The 22,770-nt window shown below is 38.2% G+C and overlaps 1 protein-coding gene across 1 annotated transcript in view; it reads right to left on the reverse strand.

Moving 5' to 3' along the window:
• Window positions 1–22,770, reverse strand: part of PLCB4 (phospholipase C beta 4) — a 196,212-nt gene that overhangs the window by 80,848 nt on the left and 92,594 nt on the right. The window contains exons 3-6 of the mRNA XM_030448201.1: window positions 8,656–8,756; window positions 4,583–4,663; window positions 4,245–4,304; window positions 2,872–3,015 (exon numbers count right to left, since the gene is read on the reverse strand). Of these exons, the coding sequence (XP_030304061.1) occupies window positions 2,872–3,015; window positions 4,245–4,304; window positions 4,583–4,663; window positions 8,656–8,739 (369 nt within the window). The 5' untranslated portion in view covers window positions 8,740–8,756. The remainder of the gene's footprint in view (window positions 1–2,871; window positions 3,016–4,244; window positions 4,305–4,582; window positions 4,664–8,655; window positions 8,757–22,770) is intronic.

Consider the following 22,770-nt stretch of genomic DNA (forward strand, 5'->3'; position numbering starts at 1 on the left):
CACAGTAAGTCCATCTGGGAAATAAAAAAGAAAAATACACACATATGGTCACACCTAATATGTGTGTGTTTTAATTTTAGCTCACAGTAACTTATGTAACCTGACTCAACAAAGATTCCAAACATAAGATTTTAAATTCCTCCTATAACAGTCACTCTCTACTGCCACAGTGGTGTTGCTTCAGGAACAGACCATGACAGCTGCTTGCAATCAGAGAGTGAGTACACCCTATTTCATGGTTGTTTTGTTTTAAAAGTGGAAATTAAAACAATTTCTTAGCTGAAAACACCAATAAAATGTAAGTAGATAGAATGTAAATACCAGACTTGGAGCTTGGAGACAAGTGGAAAGATAATAAACACACTCTTGGTTTTGGAATAGTTTCACTTGGAGCTCAGCGATGACTTGGCCAGACCTGCTGAGCACATCATCTCAAGAGGCAGAAGAATGTGGTGCTGCCCCAGGGCAGAGATGATAAGACAGCCTGTGCTGAGCCCTGCTTGACAGTGAGGGTCCACCATGGCCACAGCATGCAGCAGCCCTGCACATGTCCACCCTAAGGGACTTTCACCTCTACCACCCTGTCTTACCCACCTGGCATCTGCTTCCCACCAATACCACTCCTTACAGGGGAAGCCTGAAGAAACCAGAGATTTGATTAATCTTCTTCTTTGTCATGGTTACTCAGTCCCATTATAATCCAGCCTCCAGCGAATAACAGTCACTTCTTGTCCAATTGTAAAATATTATCTATAGAAGCAGAAAACCTTTTTGCCCTTTTTCTGGACAGAAGGATTCTGGGCTTTTGTATCTGGATCTCTCACCAAATTCCTTTGTTTTGAAGTATCCCAATCTGATGCCAACCAATCCTGATCTTGGTTCATCTGAGGAAGGACAAAATATCTACAGCAAGTAATTCACGCCTTCCTCATGGCAACAGGGAGGGGAAACAGCAGAAACCACTACAGATGCATCCTTTACATATACCTGGGGCTTTACACATAGCCGGGCTGCTCAAGCTACAATCATTGCCCTTTCTCCAAACTCTTGCCTTTGTCCTTTCACAAAGGGGGGGCTTACTATTAAATGTGGATTAGACTATTCCCAACTGCAGTTAGTAGTAACACAGCCACTCAATGCCACATAAAGACACTTCTAGAGGAGATTAACTATGTCCCAGAAGAAAGAAGTCTTCTCATGAGCAAGAGAATTAAGCATGAAAAGCCCTACATAGAGATAACTCCCAGAAAACTTATTTTAGCACAGCAGTATAGTAGCCATTTGATGTACTCACCACATAAAAAAAAGGCCAATACAATACAGGCCAAATGACTTCCCATATACCCATAGCCCTGGTGAAGGCACAGCTTTAGGTGCAACTTAGAAAACTGTATGTTGGTTTTGGCTTGATCATCTTTACCTATTTCCCTTGTACCTCAAACTTACCAGATCAGGCAGATCACCAATGTACACAACTTCTGGATATATGCTATGGTGGAAAAACTCCCAGATGCAGAACTCTCCACTTATGGGCTTCTCAGACCCTACCTACAAACTGACTGCAGTATTACAGACCATTTTTGGTAATAGTAGAGGTTAATTAAACAGTAACTCTTTTAGATGGTATAATTAAATTAGCTCACCTGTTTTGGCAGTCTAGGTAACTGGCTAATGTACTCCTCACAAACCAACTAGTCTAATATAGATTATTGAGATATAAGGTGGCTAAGAAACTAAACTTGAACTTTCTGTTTTCAGAATAAATCAAAGACACTGATGGGTTAAGTATACGAGTGAATGTTGCCAGTATCTCCTTTACTTTGCATCCTAAATGTTTTTGAAGCATATCTGTGGCACATTATTTGCCTGAAAGCCTGCTGAAAACAGTAAAATCAATTTACTGTACCAGTGTAAGCTATACAAGGATTTCTTGTATCACAGAGTTTACTCAGTACTGCCAGTATTTAAGGAGGTATGGATCCAAAGCAACAAAAAATGAACCAGGTCTGCCAAAGGATTCAGTGATGTTGCTTTCAGCAAACAGATCCTCAGTTTTAAAGGAGTTATCAGATGTGTATTACTGATCAGTACTCAGTGTTGCTTGCAACAGGCAAAACAGACTATATTATACTGTAAGTCCATAAAATCAGAAATGAAAAGCAAGTAATGTGTATTTTTAAAATGTCTTAAATCTCTGGATCTAAGCTAGTAGCATACTATCAGTATTCTGGATCAAGTTTCTTGGAGCATCTTACAGCAGACAGATGGAGCACTAGACCTTGGCAGAGCCACAGAACTTGCATTATGAACTGAATCCTAAGCTCTCAAGAAAGACAATGTGTAAAAATCACCATTGTTTTCTTAAGAATGTTGTCCCATGTCAATGGGAAACAGAAATGAACCTGATTACGCTGGAATCCCCTTAAATGGAGAAAATTTTCTTTCCTGCTTTCATCTTTTCAAATAATATGAGCTATCCAATAGAAGTAGGGTATCACTGAACAAAACTTTGGAGGGGTGAGCTCCATCCACAAGGAAAATTATTCCCTTTAGCATCCCCGTGTGTAACAAATCTGCTGCATGATCACTACATATTATGCAGAGACACTGAACAGTTGAGGGAATGCTGTGTCCTATATTTAATGGTCTCTTGGTGTCTATTTTTGATAAATCGCCACACAGACAGAATCTGATAGAATAACTATTTCACCTTAGCACATGGACACATTACAGAATGCTCCAAATTAATATTTGCTGTCCTTATGTAGGCTGTGGCAGCAGACATTAAAACAGGTATTTCAGTCAGCCAAGCAGGCTGAAGAGCCCTCTTTTTGTTTTTTTTCACTCCCACAGTTTTTACTTGTGAAATACCTTGGCTATTTCTGTGTTTTCTGCTACCATGAAAGTGAAGCTGATGTTCACCAGATCTGTGCCACTGCAAACACACACGATTCGTCCTTCCAACTCATTTTCTGATTTTCCAACAGCCTCAAGAGCAGTTAGTATTTTGGGATCCTGTTAAACAGAACAAATAACATTACATTTCCAATACTTTTGTTATGCAATGCATTATGGTAAAGAAGCATTTCCATCTCCATATACATAGTATCACCAGAACTTCTTAACTAACAAAATGACACAGTCTTGTATTGTTACCTTTTCCAATCATCTTAAATGAGTACTTGCATTTAGAATTGTTGTGTGTAAACGTGAAAAACATATTCTAACAATGCGGATCATGATTGTAAGAACTCAGTAGTAAAGGAAATATTTAAAATATATTTTAGAAAAATGAAGATAATGTTGTATATATTTCTATCACCAAAAATACAGAAAATTTAATCACTCCAAGGATTGGAAATAGAGCAACAGTATTAACCTTCAAGTAAAATGAGTCTAATAAAGGTAAATCTGTAATTACTGAGAATTATGATCTGTGAGACTTTATGGCTGCTTTTTCATGACATGTTGCACAAGCTGGTAACTCTACTGGGGGTCAGGGGCTATAGATTTAATGGACATAAAGAGCAAGCTACTTATGTAAAAACAGAAGTGAAATCTGAAGCATATTGGTATAGTTGTCAGCACCACCACTTCTCAGGCCCCTTCTCTGTGGGGAAAAGATTTTAGTCCGTATTCCCAAGAGAACTACTAAGAGATGGTTATCTGAAGTTAACACAGAAAACACTTAACACATGAAAGTGCAAATGCAGAGGTGCTAGAAGACATCTTGCTTCTCAACAAATTTTCTAAACTAAAGGCCTGGAGGAGGGAGACCCACAATTCACTTTAAAAATTTCTCAATTTTCCTTGTGAAGAATAACACTGGAAGTGTTTCTAAAGTTTTGGGTTCTTCCAGAACTCCTAGCTAGTATTTTTGGTGATATTTTACAGATAGGAACAAAATTTGGAATATGAAACTTTTTTTCCAGATCTTTAAACCAAGTATAACTGTTACAAAACAATTAAAAAATCCTGATAGGTGCTCTTAATGTCTGATGTTCAGCTTCTGCCTCATCCCCAAAGCTGATTACTCTATTAAATCAGAAAGACCAGCTTACGAAACCTTTCCACCACAATCATACCAAATCACTTGACTTTAAAACTTAAAAATTTCAGAGAGTGACTGCAAAATAAAAGCTGTGTTGCTGGTATTTTATAAAGAAATCAGCATCATCCTGCATTTCACCTTCAGTTTAGATAGTCTTTGTTTAAATGAAGGGTATACATTGACTATAGAATACCTTTGGTACAGCTCCAAAACGAACACTGTTGATCAGGGAGCATTCTAATACCTGTCCTTCCTGAAATGGCAAAAAAAAAGTACAAGTTCAAATGTCTGTTGAAATATGGCTCCATCAGGAATTGCAGCAAAAATAAACACTGAATCTTATTTGCAAACACTGTTAACACAAAACACTGTATTTCCCTTTTGTATCAGTTTATTCCCTCTTAAATACTCCACTTCTGTCAATTATAAAAGGGCAAATAAACACAGTATTTAAGATTTTTTTTTTTTAAAACTACCTAGAATGTAAACTAAGAGCCATATTATCTAATTCCTGAGACAATTGTACTATACCTTTCCTTCACTTTTCCAGCTCAGAAAAAAGCCAAATTCATCCACTTGGAAAAGGCAGTTGCTTTCAAAGACAAAAGATTCCTAGAAAAAAAAACAAACAAAGCATTATGTTAGTCAGTTTGACAAATGTTATGAATTTTTTTACTGTTAAAAGATGAGAGATTGTTCCATTTGTTCCAAAATACCTTCGTGGAGAATATGCTGTTCCCAAAGCAAGTAGAAATGAAGGAGTCAGGTATTTAAAAAACGACCATTTTTATTGATTTGTCATTATGCTGTCATTTGAGACATTGTGATATGCTTAATTTTTTCCTAATTCTTTGCAAATATGAAGATATATTTAGTTTAACAAAAACAGCGATTCTTACCTATCAAAAAAACCTTAATAAATTGGAACTTTAAAAAATTATTAAAAAATAACTGCTTCTAAATATGTGAAGGTTAAAAATTAGTAATTTGCCAATATTACCTCCAGGGTGAAATTACTACATTTCATTTTACCACTGAGAATTTGGAAAGCACTTTTCTTTGACTCTGACAGTATGCATGTCACAAGAATTTTGTAGTCAAAGCACCTGGCAAGCAGTTTGAAGGATATTGATTTGTAGAGAAATCAAGAAAGAATGGCATACCAAAGAAACTAGACAAGGTAAAAAAAAATCAGATTAGCTGAATTAAAAAAGAAATTTCCTCCATACACCTTCAGCCTCAATTAACACATCATAAATTAAAATAAAATGCAGGATAACACTGTGCAGAATCAATCACTTTCTAAAGAATAAAAGGATCCAGGACTTCCTGACTTAATTGAAAACCAACAAGCAGCACTGCTTACTGGTTCAGACATCAGTGCTTTGGTTCCATGCTAGAGAGTCAGGTACCTCTCTGAAATGCCATGTCCTCCCTTGGGCACACAGCAAGGGCAGTAAGCACATGAATTTATAGAGCTGTTTTCCAGCAAAAGATCTTGCATACAGGAAAATTTGAATTTAGGTAAAAAAAAAAAAAAAAAAACAACGTAAAAACTCCATTCCATGGAATACACTTTTAAGTCATTATGGCTATCCAGGTCCAGGTTACTCTGAGAAGCATCCCCAGCCCAACCTGGAATGAAGGACAACATGGGGCAGTCACAGGAGCCTTTTTAGAGTCTGCCATGGAACAAGGCATCGAGTGGTCTGAGGAATGGTCACATTCCAGTCAGTTCTTATCCTGGATATGATGCTGGGCAAGAAGTAAAGCAAATTCCTAGATCTACGGCTGGCTAATTTCCTTCAGCCCTCCTAAACAGGCACAATCAAAGGGGATATGCTGTATTTGGGGTAAGTGCTGCTTTTCATGGGACACAGTAATTACTAAATTATATCTACCACTTTTGGGCAACATTTTGGGTCCTCAAATGAGATTTACAGGTTTTAATGACTGACACACTGCAGTTTTTCATCCAAGTAGTAAACAACAATGTTAATTTTACAGGCAGAGGAGCTGAGAAAGTATAAAGCTGCTGCACCCCAGTCTGGGCTAACACCACTATCCATGAGTTTCCAGCATGCACTGCTCTGTTCATCTTTCTCCACCATAACTTCTATTTTTCCTGCATTCACCCTACCACTCATCCTTCACAAGACCTACTTATTGCCAGACACCTCAGATTTACTAGTTTTACAGCCCTCAGAATCTCGTTTCATATAAAAATGCAGCAGGCTACCATCAAAAATAACTCTCTCTTGCATTTCACAGAAAGGTTACTCACACAAAAAAAAGACAGGCAACTCCTTTTTTTTAATTTACTGTATACCTATCTATAAAAAAAGGCCCTGATATACCAAAAATGCTCTCACAATGGTGTATATGTAAACTGCACTCATGTTGATGGTTCTACCCTATCCTTGACCTATTAATCAAATTATTATTTCTGCAGTATTTCTCCTTGTATGTTAAAAACATACCTACCATCATACCATGTAGATACAACATGACCAGTAAGATTCCTAACCATGTCTGATTTTTACTTCCCATATTCTGCTGGGATAACCCTGTTCTAGACTCAGATTTTTCAGCAGTCAAAACCAATAATGATTGGCTCAAAATATATTTCCACAATTTTGTAATCCTTCTGCTTAAGGGACTCATCTATCAGCAAAAGCTGGATCAAGGCACTGCTCCATGTGAAAATGACCCAGATTTTTCAAGTAATTCAATGAAATTTGGCCACGTGTTTCCTCTCATGCTGTACTAGAGGTGTTTAGTCACCCAGACTCTGTACCAGGATTTCTGTGTCCTCATTTTGCACTGACCTGCTGTATGACCTTAGCTCACTTTCTATGCCTCTTTTCCCCAAGATTTCTGTTAGGGTGCAGAATTAAGCACAGAATTTCCATGAAAATCAGAAGCCCAGATCTGAAACATTTTTCTTAAAAATTGCAAGTAAATATAAGTATTGGATCTTACAATGTTTGTAGAGCATTTCTAAAACAATAGTCTCTTCCTTGGGTAGGCTACTTAGTCAGCACCACAACACAATTAAGTAATAAACTGTGTATCATAAATCTGACCATATCAAACAGCCACATCATCAAGTTTACAGGCTACAGATCTTAACTTCTGAGTCACTGTTGGTTTTTACAGCCCTTGATGATTCCTGTAACCTTGCAGATAAAATATTCAGTTAGTCACCCAAGTGAAAAGCCTTTTGATGTTTCCAGAAGAGTCCCCTTCAGAAAACAAACCAGGCTTCCAACTGTATCACTGCAAACCTGGAGAAAACAGCAGTAAGACTTGCAGCAAGCAATGCAGTTAAAGAATATCACATGGATGGACAAACAGTATTTTGCTCCACACGTGGCAAGTAGAAACCTTGTACTTTAGGGTTTTGGAAGTAAATTCAGATGCAAAAAACAACACTTTTGGTGCTACCATGTGACCCCATATCTGCCCAGCATTATCTAGGTGCTGCTGGGTACATGACCTACAGTGCAAAAAATATTACTTTTGGGATATTTCATTCTCCCTACCACTACATGAAGGACTCAGGTGTCTCACTGAGCATTCTTGATCTCACCTGAAAATTTGATCAAAGTCCTTTTTGTATCTGCCCATTATCTTTTTCTCTTCTAAGATACGAGAGAATGACTATAACACCTCACTTGGATCCTTCACAGAAAGAATTTCTGGAGCAGTATTTGATGAAGAAAAATAAAGCTTTGATGAACCTCCTTTTCTAAGGAATTTAATGTCCTCTAGTATCTTCCTAGTTTATCTGCCCCTAAAACTGAAAACAAAGGGTAAACCAACTATCTCTGTCTTGGAAGATCACATGATAAAAAATACTACTCGTGTATTTCAAAAGATGAGAGGAAAATACTAATATCTCTGAAGGCACTTAGTGATATATTTTCAATTTTTAGAGATTTCCTGTCCAAACAAGATTCTCAAAGGCATATCAATGCTAAGTACAAGCTAAATATCTCAGCGGATTATTTTGGCTGGCTGGGTAAAATGCCCCGTTTTGCATTCCTTTAATCGATTTGGATTAAAGCAGAGCTTAAAGCAGCATCATTGTAATCATCTTTCAGACAGAGTGCAGTTAAATTTTCTATAGAAGCTAAACCCGCCCCAGATCTCAAATGATGCTTTTGACCCAGAATATGAATGTTTTGTGATCTCTTTCCCTTGAAAGATGCAGGTCCTCAGTTTCTATATTAAAAAAAAAAAAAAAAAAAGACATAATTCCCTCCTACCCCCTCATTTGATAAACGTAAAAAAATGGAAGGAGTCTCTTTGTTCAGTAATGTGCTTTATTACTCTGGAAAATTGAGATAAAAGATACTTTGATTGAAATCTGCCTTTCTCTTGCTCAGGGCTTATTCCAAATCACTCAGATTGAATATTTATTGAAGTTTTTCCTTTTAAAAGCAAAACCTGTATAGCAATAAGGTGTGCTGATATTTCTTCTCCACACACATTTCTGGAGTTACTTGAAAGTTTGTGCAAAACGAAAGCAAAACATAAAATATTCTGTTAACGTCTACATATTTAAGAGGATAGCAAATGGCATTCGACTGGCCTCTTACCTCTTCGTATCTATCGAACACTGCTCCATCTTGCATAAAAGAGGGAACTGGCTTCTGCCAGTTAAATTCATATGGTTTTGCCATGATTATAGAAGAAAAACCTGAAATGGAATGAAAAAACAGAGTTCAATTACTGTATTTAAAAGGAGTACTTAAAAGTCTAAGCACAAATAAAAGTTATTCCTTTCACTCAGATGTAGTAAAATGTCACAGTGAATTTCCAGATCAAGAGTTTTTCTGAAAAGAGTATTTTTGTTTCATAACTTTAAAACTGAAAAAATATTTGTAAAATATGTGTTTGAACTTCATTATTTGAAAAAACACTCAGCAACATTGCCTTAGCCTAAATATCATCAGTTCTAAAGCATAATGAGGGTGGGGTTAACACAGCCCTACGTGACACAGAATAGCACAACCTGTAATGTACATGACTGCTTCTTTTTAACATGAAAATATCAAATCATAAACAGAGAGATCCTATTTTTTTTTAGCATCCCAAATTGTATACTACATAGAGAACACATGGTTTTCCTCTGTGTTTTGTATTTCAAAATTCATTTATGTTAAATCAAGTCCTGGGTATTTTCAGTAGTATTTTATATTTAACTCATGATACGCAAGTTTAAGAATGTAAGAAAAACTGTTAATTTAGAATATAATACAGAAGTCATAACCTATGGACCTACCATAAAGCCTACCAAATTATTCACTATACTTTCCAACACCTTGGTGTGTCCCAGGTTATGCTGCTTTACACCAGAAAATGTCTCAGCTACATTCTCTGAACTACTGGCTTGTTCTATCTGAAGTGAAGGGCACCTGCATTGTTCCTGCTTACTGTTGCCACCTAGGACACTGAGTACCCTGGTTCTTTATTTATTTATATACTAGACCAGAAATTCCTGCATGAGAGGGAATACACTTGGCAGCAGAAGGTAAGACTGGCTCACAGATGTCACCATATCAACCCTGGGAAGTGGTATATGGAGGATGAACACAGCACATGATTACAACCATCTGACTCCACGTGCTACTGCCTCTTTGCAGTGATCAGAGCCTTCCCCCTCTTTGTCTGTTTGCCCTCATCCTCCTCTGACAGCCTTTCATAGAATCATAGAATTGGCTGGGTTGGAAGGGACATCAGAGATCATCAAGTCCAACCCTTGATCCACTACCACTGCAGTTACCAGACCATGGCACTGAGTGCCACATCCAGTCTCTTTAAATATCTCCAGAGACGGAGAATCCACTACTTCCCTGGGCAGCCCATTCCAATGTCTGATCACCCTCTCCCTAAAGAAATTCTTTCTAATATCCAACCTAAACCTCCCCCAGCACAACTTAAGACCGTGCCCTCTTGTCTTGCTGAGAGTTGCCTGGGAAAAGAGACCAACCCCCACCTGGCTACACCCTCCTTTCAGGGAGTTGTAGAGAGTGATGAGGTCTCCTCTGAGCCTCCTCTTCTCCAGGCTGAACACCCCCAGCTCCCTCAGCCTCTCCTCATAAGGTCTGTGCTGGAGTCCCTTCACCAGCCTGGTTGCCCTCCTTTGGACCCGCTCCAGGACCTCAATCTCCTTCCTGAACTGAGGGGCCCAGAACTGGACACAGTACTCGAGGTGTGGCCTCACCAGAGCTGAGTACAGGGGCAGAATCACTTCCTTGGACCTGCTAGCCATGCTGTTCCTGTTGCAGGCCAGGATGCCATTGGCCTTCTTGGCCACCTGGGCATACTTTATTTACAGGTGACTGTCTGCAGCAGCACCATACAGGCCTAAGAGTAACCAGTACAGTTATATTATTTCACCATCACAATGCTGCCATCCAGCCCAAGCAAAATCTGTCTAAGCACAAAGAATAAAAAGCATACATAAAAAATACATACATAAAATTCAAGGAAGCACATGACAACCTTTTTAATCTATGCTACATAAACCACGTGTGTAATGTCTGTTCATGCTAACTCTGATTAGCACACTGAAACATTAGAGTTAGGCAACAATGCTTCCACAATGTTCTTAAACAGAAATTTCCACTTTGACTGAACCTTAAAGCCAGAATAATGTGTTATAAAAAAAGGATAATCTCATCTTGTCATTCATCCAAAAAATATTCTAACACAAAAAAGAACAAGAAAAGAACTCAGAGGGTAATAGGGTAGGAGTCCACCCATTAAAAGCTTTAAGAATGGTTACTGTGATAGTTTTCTACAAAAAACCATCTCTACTACTAAAAACTGTAAAATAAATTTTGATGCTGCCCATCTGTATCTCCTGCTCTTTTTTGGTCACTGATACAGCAATATAAAAAATACACATCAGTTCTCCAACGTATTAGAAACAAGACAAATGAACTCATTCTCCATAGCTGAAAAAATACAATTTTACATTTACATACATACCACCACTAAGTGTTCATTTTTTTTGAAAATGGGAGGAAAAAAATCAAAATAACATATATGTATTCTCCAATTGAAAAAAAAAGAGGCTAACCAATATTTAAGACTACTCATCTGTACTTTTTTTTCCTGGATGGAGGGATGAGGATTGATTTGAACAAAATAGAAGATGTGGAACTAAGACAAAGAAGCAATCAGCTACTCCTGGTATCTTATCAAAAGCCCCTCCTTCTTTTTGCCATCCTTGTGCATTTGGCTTCTACCACACTAAAAGTTATAATACCTCCTGAGGACTGTGAGATATTTTGAGATGCATTCAGGGGATGTGCAAAATTACTTAATTTTAGTTTTTAAAATACATTTACAATTTTATGGTCTCTTCCAGTTCAGATCAGCATAGAGCTGCTTTTTCCTCATTCCATGGTGGAAGCTGCATAGTAGGACAGCCATCCCATTGCAGTAGAATGGTGGTATCTTGTTCTGCACAGCTCACTGACTTAACACAGTAGCTCAGCATAAGCACATCACCTTGGAAATTTATAGCTTTTCCTTACAGCAAAGCAATGCTTAGAGAAACACAGCCTCAGAAAGCTGCTTCATCACTTCACATGCTTTTTTAGTGGCAATGTTGAAACCTTAACCAACAAAACCCCATATGAAACAACAGATCCTCAAAGGTCTTCAAAACTTAACCTCTAAATTTAAAGGAAACTTTAAAAATACACACCTGAAGTACTGAACACATTCCCTTCACCGTTTAAATGACTTCTACTATCAGAACATTAGCAAGAAGAAAAGTTATTTTATACATGATAGGTAGTTCATGCAGGAATATATGCTGCCAACATGTGAAGTCCTGAGCAAAGCAGATGCATTTTGTGTTAAATCACAAGAAAGGGGATGATACTCTTAAAACTGTGAAAAATACTCTTCCAGAATTCCTAGCACAAATACATGGCATTTATCCTTTTTTACTGCCACTGAGCCCAATACAGACAGAGATTTTAAAACCTACAAGCTCTGCAACTGCTCTGAACTCCTGTACAACACCCATCATAACATTCCATCCAGCACCAGATGCTTTGAGCCCTGGATGTAAAGAGTGCTTGAACACTTATTTTTCAGATAGACTAATTACCTTAGCACTACAAACATGCACATTATTACCAATCTGAGATTTCCTAAGTTCATCATCCAGTCAAAAGAATATAGCTCTGCAAAAAATCTTCCTCTCTTTGCCTGGGTTCTCACAGAGTATGATGAAGTTGTCTCCTTATTTCATCGCTAATAAATTAAATAGATCAAGTGCTTCACTTTGTTCTGCAATGCACATTTTTCAAGTCCTGGAGTCAGTCTGAGCCCTTTCCACTTCTCCAGCTGCCTTTCTGAAGTCAGGGGTCTGGATAAGGACACAGTACCCCACAGCCCTCTTTCATACAAGCCAGAATCACATGCATAAGCTTGTGATTCAGACAAGCCAGAATCTTATTTGCATAACCCTGCATTTAGCTGCAAGAAAACATGATTTATTGCTCATAATTTATCAGGCAATCAAGTCGTGTCTTAGGGGACACAAGCTCATTGTTGTTTACCCTCTTACCAATCTTCCCTAGCTCTGCTCTCCTGCTCTCTCACAGGTCAATACAGTTTACAGATGAACGGAGACAGATGAAGTGTGAGGGAGAGATGGCTTGACCACATGTAGCAAGGAATCAGATGAATTGTAACAAATAAGATTTTTTAAGCTATATGCTTTGGCAGCTGTGCAGAAGGTGAAGAAAATCCTCTCTGCCTCTAGAAAGGTTTTTTTTCAGCCTCTCATGTATCTAGCACTTCTTAAAAATCTATTCTTCCATAAAGCTGTTAGCTTTTAGGATCACAAAAACAAAACAAAACAAAACAAAACAAAACAAACAAAAAACAAAAACCAAAAACAAAACAAACCCAGCCCAAAATATTCCTCTGCCACTCTCTGGAGCTCTGTTCACCTTTAGAAGTTTTTAAGCAGCTCAAAGAAAGTAAAAAACAAAAGCAACCCCACCCACCCATCAAACCTGAACAAACATGACATTCTAACATTCATATGGTTGCAAATATATGGATGCATATACTCTCACCATGATGAGTCAAGAATTACTCTCTTTCTGGAAATTTAAAAACACTGAAATGTGTGGAGATTCATCTAGGAGAGATAGAAGATTTAGGAACTAAATATAAAGACAGTAAAGTTTTCATTTTAACAATTTCAAACAGCTTTTAAAATTATTTTTTTTCTTACTTATTTAAGGTTCCTACAGTATAAAAAAACCTCTTAGTACATACCATCCATAAATGCAAAAAGAACACTCATGTAAAATACACCTCAGGACTTCATCAATGACCACAAGGGAGAGGTAGGTGAAGTCTCTCAAGTGCAGTACTTAAATGCCTTTTGAGCCATCTCTCTTTTTATTCAACACTGATTTGTACCTAAAGAGATGGATCACATGAACAAAAAGGACCTTTGGATTCACCTGGAGTACTAAAAGAATGAGGACATAAAATTAACCATATCCAGAATAGCATTATTTAGCACACAAGTCTTTCCCTTTTGTAAGCTTGGATGTGCTAAGCTAAATCTGGGGTGTGGGAGGTGGAAGGACTATAAATCCTGCTTTTTTTCATTCTTTGATCAAAAGAAGGACAAGGTGTGGCTGAACAGGAGGAGGAAAGGACTCTGTTAATACAAAGCAGACAGATGTTTGGGGAAAGAGGTTATATTCTAAACTAACACACAGGGCTTGCTAGCATGATGGATAGGATACTTCTTGGATCCCATAAACATCCTGTCAATGTTAAGACACTTCTGGAAAGGATGGCAGTATTCCTTTCAGCTTATCCAAAACATTGGAGCTCCCCATTTCCGCAGTTTGCTTTGCCCTAAATATTAAAACATTAAAACATTCCTTGTAATTTTTTTTAATAATTACTATTTTTGCCTCTACAATGAACTGCTATTTTCTGAGCAAAAAGTGAGAAGGCTCCACACTCTGTATTTGTCATTTCACCATTTACCTCTTCAAAACACACCACCTAAAGCTGGACCAGTTACTATCAATGAGGGTTTCAAGGGCAAAGTATAAGCACCCACAGAACACTGTGAAGAGTTTAGTAATATTACCTAGGCACATCTATTTTTCTTACAGATACAAGGAAACAATTTTTAAAAAAATAAACTAGAGGTATTTTCCACTCTTTCCCCTTTGAAGTACAAATATCTTTCACCACCACTCCTCTTTGGAAAACAAGTTTCTTCATAACAAAGACAACCAGATCTCCAACAGCAGATGTCTCTAATTTCTTGCGTTTATTATGGAGCTCATCCCAATCCAATAAATTCACCTGTAGTGCTGTAGACTAGAGTGAGGCAACAGCTGTAAAAGCCTAAACAGGCAGTGCAACACTAAAATTCTTATAGAAATCCCTTGTTCATTTTTAATTATGCTCTTTCATATGAACATACTACAATTGTTTCTAGAGATTTAGAAGAAGAAAATGCAGATCTTCTTCTGTTTACTCCTTGGCTTCAAATTTATTTGCTCCTATATGTACCAGCATTACCTTCCGGCCTGTATCCGGAACAGCATTGCCAGCAGGTCCAAGGAAGTGATTCTGCCCCTGTACTCAGCTCTGGTGAGGCCACACCTCGAGTACTGTGTCCAGTTCTGGGCCCCTCAGTTCAGGAAGGAGATTGAGGTCCTGCAGCAGGTCCAAAGGAGGGCAACCAGGCTGGTGAAAGGACTCGAGCACAGACCCTATGAGGAGAGGCTGAGGGAGCTGGGGCTGTTCAGCCTAAAGAAGAGGAGGCTCAGGGGAGACCTCATCGCTCTCTACAACTCCCTGAAAGGAGGGTGTAGCCGGGTGGGGGTTGGTCTCTTTTCCCAGACGACTTTCAACAAGACAAGAGGGCATGGTCTTAAGTTGTGCCAGGGGAAGTTTAGGTCAGATATTAGAAAGAATTTCTTTAGGGAGAGGGTGATCAGGCATTGGAATGGGCTGCCCAGGGAAGTAGTGGATTCTCCGTCCCTGGAGATATTTAAAAAGAGACTGGATGTGGCACTCAGTGCCATGGTCTAGCAACCGCAACAGTGGTTCAAGGGTTGGACTCGATGATCTCTGAGGTCCCTTCCAACCCAGCCAATTCTATGATTCTATGATTCTATGAAAATGCAGAGGTAGGGTGATATTTAAACACTAAACTTCAGTTTCTATGCTAGAATATAGAATTCAGACTAAGGTTTGAAAAAAATTAGAGAAAAAAAGCCACTGCAGCATGACTCCTATGTAAAAAGTAATGATGATAACCACGCTGCTGAATGTCTGTGGTGTCTACACTAAACTGTAAAGCAGTTCCAAGATTTTACTGCTCTCTAGGCTCTTCCAAAGTCAAATTCTGTTGTTTGTTTTTTCTTTTTTCAAATTATTGCTTTTTCAGGAGGTTCTTTCTAAATGCATTATTCCCACAGCTAATAAAGGCAATTAAAAACAGTTCTCCCAAAAACGAGGTCCAGAAGGCTTATCACACAAAATTGAGCTGCCTACTGCAAAGCTGTGCTTCAGGCTAAGAAATGTTTCTGACAGCAGAAAACAACAATTGCTGTGCTGAAAAAGAGACAGTTTTGACTTAATTTAAGGTCTGAATTGAGGTTCAGTCATCATTTATTTATCATAAGTGCTTGTCACCCATACATTTTTGGGGAGAAGAAGGCTATTCCATTTCGAAGGAGGCAGACATACTGCTTAGTAAATACACTTTCTCTGGTATGTTTGCAATATCATGAAAAGAACCTGTCCTGAGAATTAGAAATGTATTTAAATCAAGTCATTACATAAAATTTCTCAGTCAGAGTATTCACTCATATCCAATTCCTATAAACTTCTTATTTGATTTAGAGAGAGCTTACTTTTACTTCCTTTTACTTACAGCTATCTGATGTACTTGTGTCAAATATTTCAATTAAAATCATGAGCAATTTTTACATCTAGAATTTCAGTTCCTTCTTTTTTTAGCTGCCTTCTCAATCTTAGTGCTTTAAAAGATCTCAAGCAGAAGTGATTCCTGTACTTTAATGTGATAGGAAGACATAAACAAATGTTTGAAATTAAAATCCTAAGGAGAATTCTGGTGGGAGTACAGATAAACACCAAATAATCTTAAGTGAACATAATTTCTGTTAGAATGCAAGAGTTTGGGGATCCCAGGACATAAAACAACTGCAGAATTCTAAAATCAAATTATTAACTACAAATACCACAGAAAAGGAAACAGAAACTTCAAAATTAGCAGTCCTTCATTTTAAGTGCAATGAAAAGTTTTGGAAGTAACACACTCTAGGACCTCAAAAAAGCCCAAACAAAACCTAACTCCAAATATCAGCTGCTCCATGACCATGTCCTGAGGACACAATTTTCCGCTTCCAAACAGACTCAGACTTTGTATTAATAAAATGTAATGAAAGGTCAAGATCACAATTTTGTAATAACTTCTAAAGCTTTATGTGTTCAAAATAATCCCTTCTATGGTCAGGTACTTTAGTTCAAACCAAACTTTAATAAAGTTTTGACATGGATTAATGTGAGTTTGCTCAAAATATATTCTAAAAACTAATAAGCTGTGGGAAACAACAATGTTACCTTAAAACTAAAATTAGGAAAGCGACATTACAATTTGCAAGGTCCAATTCTGACTGGTTTTCTAGATGATTTCTGAGAACACAGAACTGAGCCACATTTCTGGCTTTCAATTAATTTCAAAGCTAAGGCAAACTTTCACAATCATTCCAGGTCTCTAAAATGCAGAAATATAAAAAAGCTGTGTTCAGTAATTGACAGCTGGGATTGTATTAAAAGTAAATACTTGTTGAAAGTTCAAATTAATTACAACTTTCTTGATACCTTAGGTAAAACCTACAACCTACAGTAACCCATGAAAACACAGGGGGTTTTATACTTTTCAGGTGAGTTGGTCATTCTGCATTTTAGCCCATGACACTGGTGAGAAAATTTGTGTATCTATCTTAGAAGTCTTACTGCTTTTCAGATTTTACCTCAGCACCCAGCTTATACCCTAGAGACAGAAGGTTTTGCATCTCCTTCTTTAAAGGAGAGAAGATAATGTCATAGAAAGTAAAAAAATAGGCCTAACATCTGTGTTTGCTCAGTCCACTCCTTCCTTCCTTCCACCTGATATCCTTTCTCTTGCTTTCATCACCCTTTTCTTCCCCTGTTATCTTGCTTGCTTGCATGTTGGCTCATGCCCTGACTTAAGTCTCAGCTCAGAGGTAGGGGATCGCAGGCACATCATTAGCTGGTTGTAATGGAAATTATCCATCACCCTTCTAACAACCCAGCTCCAGGGGCTGTGGTAAATTCCAGCCCTGGAGAGCAGAGATTTGTAGATGCAGCTTTTACTCCTTCCTCAGTTCTGTGACAAAAGTGGAGCTAGACTGGATATTATGAAAAATTTCTTTACTGAAAGAGCTGGAAGCCAGTTCCAACATCTGACCAGGTAATCACCATGGTGGAATCACCACCTCTGGAAGTGGTGGTGATGCAGATGTGGCACTCAGGAACATGGTTTATTGGGCATGATAGTGCTGGTTTGTTTGTTGGTCTTGATGATCTTACAGAACTTTTCCATCCTTAATGATTCTATGAGTTCAAGTAAGAGCAGCAGCAGAGCAGCTGCAACCTGCACTTGCTAATACATGGCTGGAACAGTCTGAAATCTTCCCAAGAGATTTAGTGTTAATGGTTGGTTGATTTCATTTTATTTTTCTGCCACAATTGCAAGTTCAAATCACAGAAAACACAAAGAAACAGAACACATTAATGGTCCTTAATAAAGGCTCTTTCTTTGATTTGTCCCATCAAAATGAGGAAAAGAAACTGACATGGTGCTCATGGTGTACAGTTCAACATTACAGTGCAAAAAGCAGATCTCTGGATTGGGTTGACATTCAACAGGTGACAAAAAAATAATCAGGAACTGCCTGGCCTAAACACTGTTTTATAAGCTCAACTTGCCTATTTTTCTCACTCTGTAACTCTCTACCTGTTGTATGAAGAAACAACATTCATTGCCAATTGCTCAAGAAAAACGTGGCCCCTTTGAGCTAGCTGGGACACAGAGCACCTGGGTTTCAGCTGATATTTAGTCTGAGTGATCTGGATCCTGGAAGGACTTTGCCATTTCCCATTTTCCTTTTTTTCCCCCTCTAAAACTGAAGCTGGCAAGACTTGTCTTAATTACACACTTAGTGATGCTAATTTTATATATTTATATATATGGAGAGTTTGAAAGCATTGACAGCAGGGTGTTCCAGAGCTAGAAGTTATTAATGTTCTACACCTTTAATCACCAATAACATTCAGTATTATTAACTCATTAATAAATAACTGGTCATTTTTTTGAAAATGAGATTGCCATAGTTCTAATGACAATGTATCACAACTGGGCGAGGCTAAAAATAAAATGCTGCCTATATTTCAGAGATCTAGAAGCCCTCCTTCCAGCAAGACAGCCATCCAAATACAGGCACCCATGTCTGAGATACACCACGTTATCAGCTATGCATAGCTTTCTTTTCTTAGAGCTACAAGAGGAAAACCAACTGTTTCAGAACTTTAAATTATTACTATCATCAGCATTACTTCATTATCATAGGTAGGTGACAGAGTAAGCATTTCTTGTAAATCTGTTTCAGCCAGGTTTCTTTTTTAAATGGCTGCTGTGCCACTGCCCAGAAGCTCTAAAAGCAATGGGACAGAATAAGAAAGACTGTGCAGGTAATGGGACCAAGGGTAAAAAATAAAAGTCACCAATCCTTTAGCTGGTAAGTCCATAATTAACTATAAATGGAAGACAGGTGTATATAAAATATGACATCTTTTTCTCTCACTAATCTCTGCTTCAGAGTAACAGTGCAATCTGCATGTATGTTTCTGCTAATCAAATACTGAAACAACTTGTTTGACAGTGCTATGTTTCTTGTCACATCAGTCCTTACTGAATTGACAGTTGTTGTCTCTTCACTGTGAAACGAGACTGCATGAGACATCTGAGATAATTTTATCTGATAGAACAGTTCAGATTGCTAATACAGTCATTATTGAGGTATCCAGTTGCTTATATTACTTGAGAACAACGTCCCTAAAACGTCTTTCTGAATACTGATGAAGCACTTGTTTAAAAAATGGACCAAAACCAGGCATGCCAGCTATTAAAGAGAGGGGTGAGAGAGCATTCCAAGCCAGCAGCCTGTCCAAATCTTCCCACTGGGTAAGTTTTGGCTTGTTCAACTATTCATAATATATACCTGAAACTTTTCTGGAGGAAAAAGCATTTTAATTTTTGTATTGCTCTAAATGCATTATTTGACACAGTATTTGAGAAGGGATAAAAATAAAAGTGTTTGTATGTGATGTATTTGTCTAATATGGAGACAAAAAGGAGAGCCTGTCTGCCAGTCAGGAGTGCTGGTATGGCACATTGGCATACACAGCCCATTTTGAACGTTCATTTGACATCTTCTAATAAACAGAAGGCTTCACAACATGCTGAGAGGTTCAATTTATTCAGATTTTTCTGGGCCAGCTGGAGACACCAGAGTCAAGGGATATACCTTCTCTAAAATTCCTAAGACCAAGATGCAATTCAGTGTTGAAGAGCAGGAAACAACAGGAGGAGCTGTGACTTCTCCAGGTCTCCTCACCACTGTTCTTTACTGTCACTTGCTGCTGGGACCTCCAACTTCTAATGAGGTGGAAAAAGACACAGGGAGTATGAGTGGAGGATACTTTTGCCCTCATGTCAAGACTGGTATCTAATGGCACATGCTGACATAGGCAGGAAGGTTATTTTCTCTTCTCTGCTTGGAAAGGATGCATTATCAGGCTGGAATATGAAGACACTCTTGATTCTGGACAGCCACTGGTGGATAAAGAAATGAAACAGATGTGTGGAGAACAGCACAAGAATTGAAAATAGAAAAGAACAAACAAGAGAAGAAATAAAGAAAGTAATGATGGGATGGTGACACTAATGTGGACCTAAATAGAATGAAGCTCTCTAGCAGGCAAATATAGCTAGAATGAAAAAGGGAAGGTGGCAGCATTTCCACAATGGTTAAAAAGTACAGTGGGTAGTTTGGAATAGCTGAAATGGAAATGATTTAGGATAGAACAAGAACGGCTATTTTTAGAGATTATTCCAAGTATGAGGCTGGGTTTCTGCAATAAGGCTGGAAAGGAAGGAACAGGGTACAATATACACAACAAAACAAAATGCTGGTGTCTATGTGTGTGGGGGTAAAGAATAAAGAAGTGGCAAGAACAGTGCCAACATTCCAGGCAATAGCAGTGTGGGGTTATTTATTGTGACAGCTTGGGAGTGGGGATGGCACAGCTCCCGGAGGCCAGGAGCTCAGCATTCCCCTGTGCTGCAGACAACCCAAGGGACATGTGGGTGAAAAGCCTAGGAAAGTGAAAGAACTGATTCTAGATGAGATGGTGGAGGTCAAAGTCAGACAAGTCCACCTGGAAACCATCAGATGCAATAGAAACCAATAGATGCAACTTGTTACACCATAAAAAGTGAAAAAAGGACCCCAGCAGAGACAGAACGGATATTTTGCCATTTGCACTGGCTGCAGGCACTGAAGCAGTTTGTGGTGCTTTAGCTTATGCTGCTGTTACCCACTCTGGCCTTCTACAGCTTAGTAACAAGTGGCAAGTATATCAAGATGAAGAGCTACGTCAAACAGCAGAAATGGGGTTTGGTAACAGGAAGCAGAGAAGACTGCATAGGAAGCAAGGGTAACATTACTTGTCTAAACCAGCTTTGCTTCACGCATCACCATGAAGCATTTCCAGAATAATAATTAACATTGCAAAGAGCAAAAATTTGGGCCCTGCAGAGTTTTCCCATAAGAAAACTGGTCAGTTAGTTTGGATCACTTTTCTTTCTGTCACGTACCTATTAAATGCTGCAGACTGTTTAATGTGATAAAAATGTCTAGACTGTTTTTTGACTGAAAGCTAAAGAAGAAAGTTCTTTGCCCTTGGCTAGAAAACTCTTTCGCTCCTTTCTTGGTAAGCACAATAATGTGCATACTGTAGTTCTGCAGACCACACTTTCTGCATGAGTACAACAAATGCATTTCTGGTATCTTTATAAATCATCTGAGATTTTTAGAGAGGAGCCCAGGGACATGTGAGGAATATAAATGCAATATATACATTTGATAATGTACAATGTTGCTTTTTAAGAAAAAATCTGGAGCTTATAATCAAAGCGCAAATGTTGTTGAGGAGAAGAATATGAAAGAGCACCTCTTCCAGCCCAGTAAACAAGGGAAACAGAAAAATTTCAGAAGATCTGTGAAAATTGATAATGAGTCAGTTGATTTGCTGAAGCAGGCAGTATAGGTAGAGTTTAGACAAGAAATCCCAATGGGCACATGAGAAAAAGTGTTACGATGTGAATCAATGTGCATTCAATGTTTTGTGGTCCCTAGCTGCCTTCAGTTGCTCCTTATTTTTGTGTAACAAAACTTTTGACATAATTACAATCACTCCAAACTTAGATGCAAATACAACAATTTATACTAAAAATACTTCTGGCAGTGAAGTGTCCCAGCACAACTGGTACAACACCCTTCAGCCCTTTCTTTTTCATCTCTACAAATCTGCATCTATGGAGCAGGTCACGGTCAAGTAACAGGTGCATCTGATTCTTGTCAGCATCTGCAACTTGTGTGTTGGAAACTAAGCTGCACACCATGGAAAAAGCTTAAGAAGAAACACTATCCCTGGACACCTCATTGTAGCTGACTGCCATAGGAAATACAACTTGCCAAAAGAATTAATTTGACAGTCTGATGTGACAGAAACATCACTTTGGCACTGTCACAACCGGACTGTGAAATCATGTACCAAAGTCCCACTTCCCATCTTCCTGATTCCTCGAGCAGTCTTAACATCCTGAGGATATTTTCTTTGTTTGAAATGCTCTTCATCCTCATCCAAGACCCAAGACCCTGTTCTCTGTGAGAGGACCAGAAAGTGCACTGCCAGTCTGAGCAGTTTGAGACAGCTGACCACTCCGCAGGAAAATAAGGGCTTGGGAGTATCAATGGCGTGGTTTTTTTAAGGTCAGAAAATGGCAGTTTTTCCACATTAAAAAACTGTGGACAGAAAGATACTAACAGTAAAGGTACTAGCCCACCACTGAGTAATTCTGGTCTCCATTTCTCTTTAAGATATGGTTTTTCTAGGGAAGTCAAAATGTTTGCCTGTTTAAAAGCAAGAATAGGGTTTTTCAGCATCAATAGGGAAGGTGATTTTCTTGTTTTTGAAGCACTCAGGTATTATACAACTACACTATATAATGGAGAACAGACTGAGCAAGGTGCCAAGGTTTAAAATGTGACTCCTGTGAAATAACTATGCTTACAAGTTGAAAGTTTGGAGCAGGAACACTGCACATTAGGATTTGATGTTTTGGTTTGGGCTTTTGGGGTTTTTTTCCTTGTTTTCTTAAATAAATATTAACATAGGTTTTGTATCAGTTTTTTTTTTTTCTCGTTTTCTTAAAATAAATATTAACACAGGTTTTGTATCAGTAAATCTTTCCTCATGTAAGCACACTCTTCTGCAGTCTTGTTTCTGTATAGTTCCCA

Source organism: Calypte anna, chromosome 3 (genome assembly GCF_003957555.1).
Source record: "Calypte anna isolate BGI_N300 chromosome 3, bCalAnn1_v1.p, whole genome shotgun sequence".
Taxonomy (NCBI): Eukaryota; Metazoa; Chordata; class Aves; order Apodiformes; family Trochilidae; genus Calypte; species Calypte anna.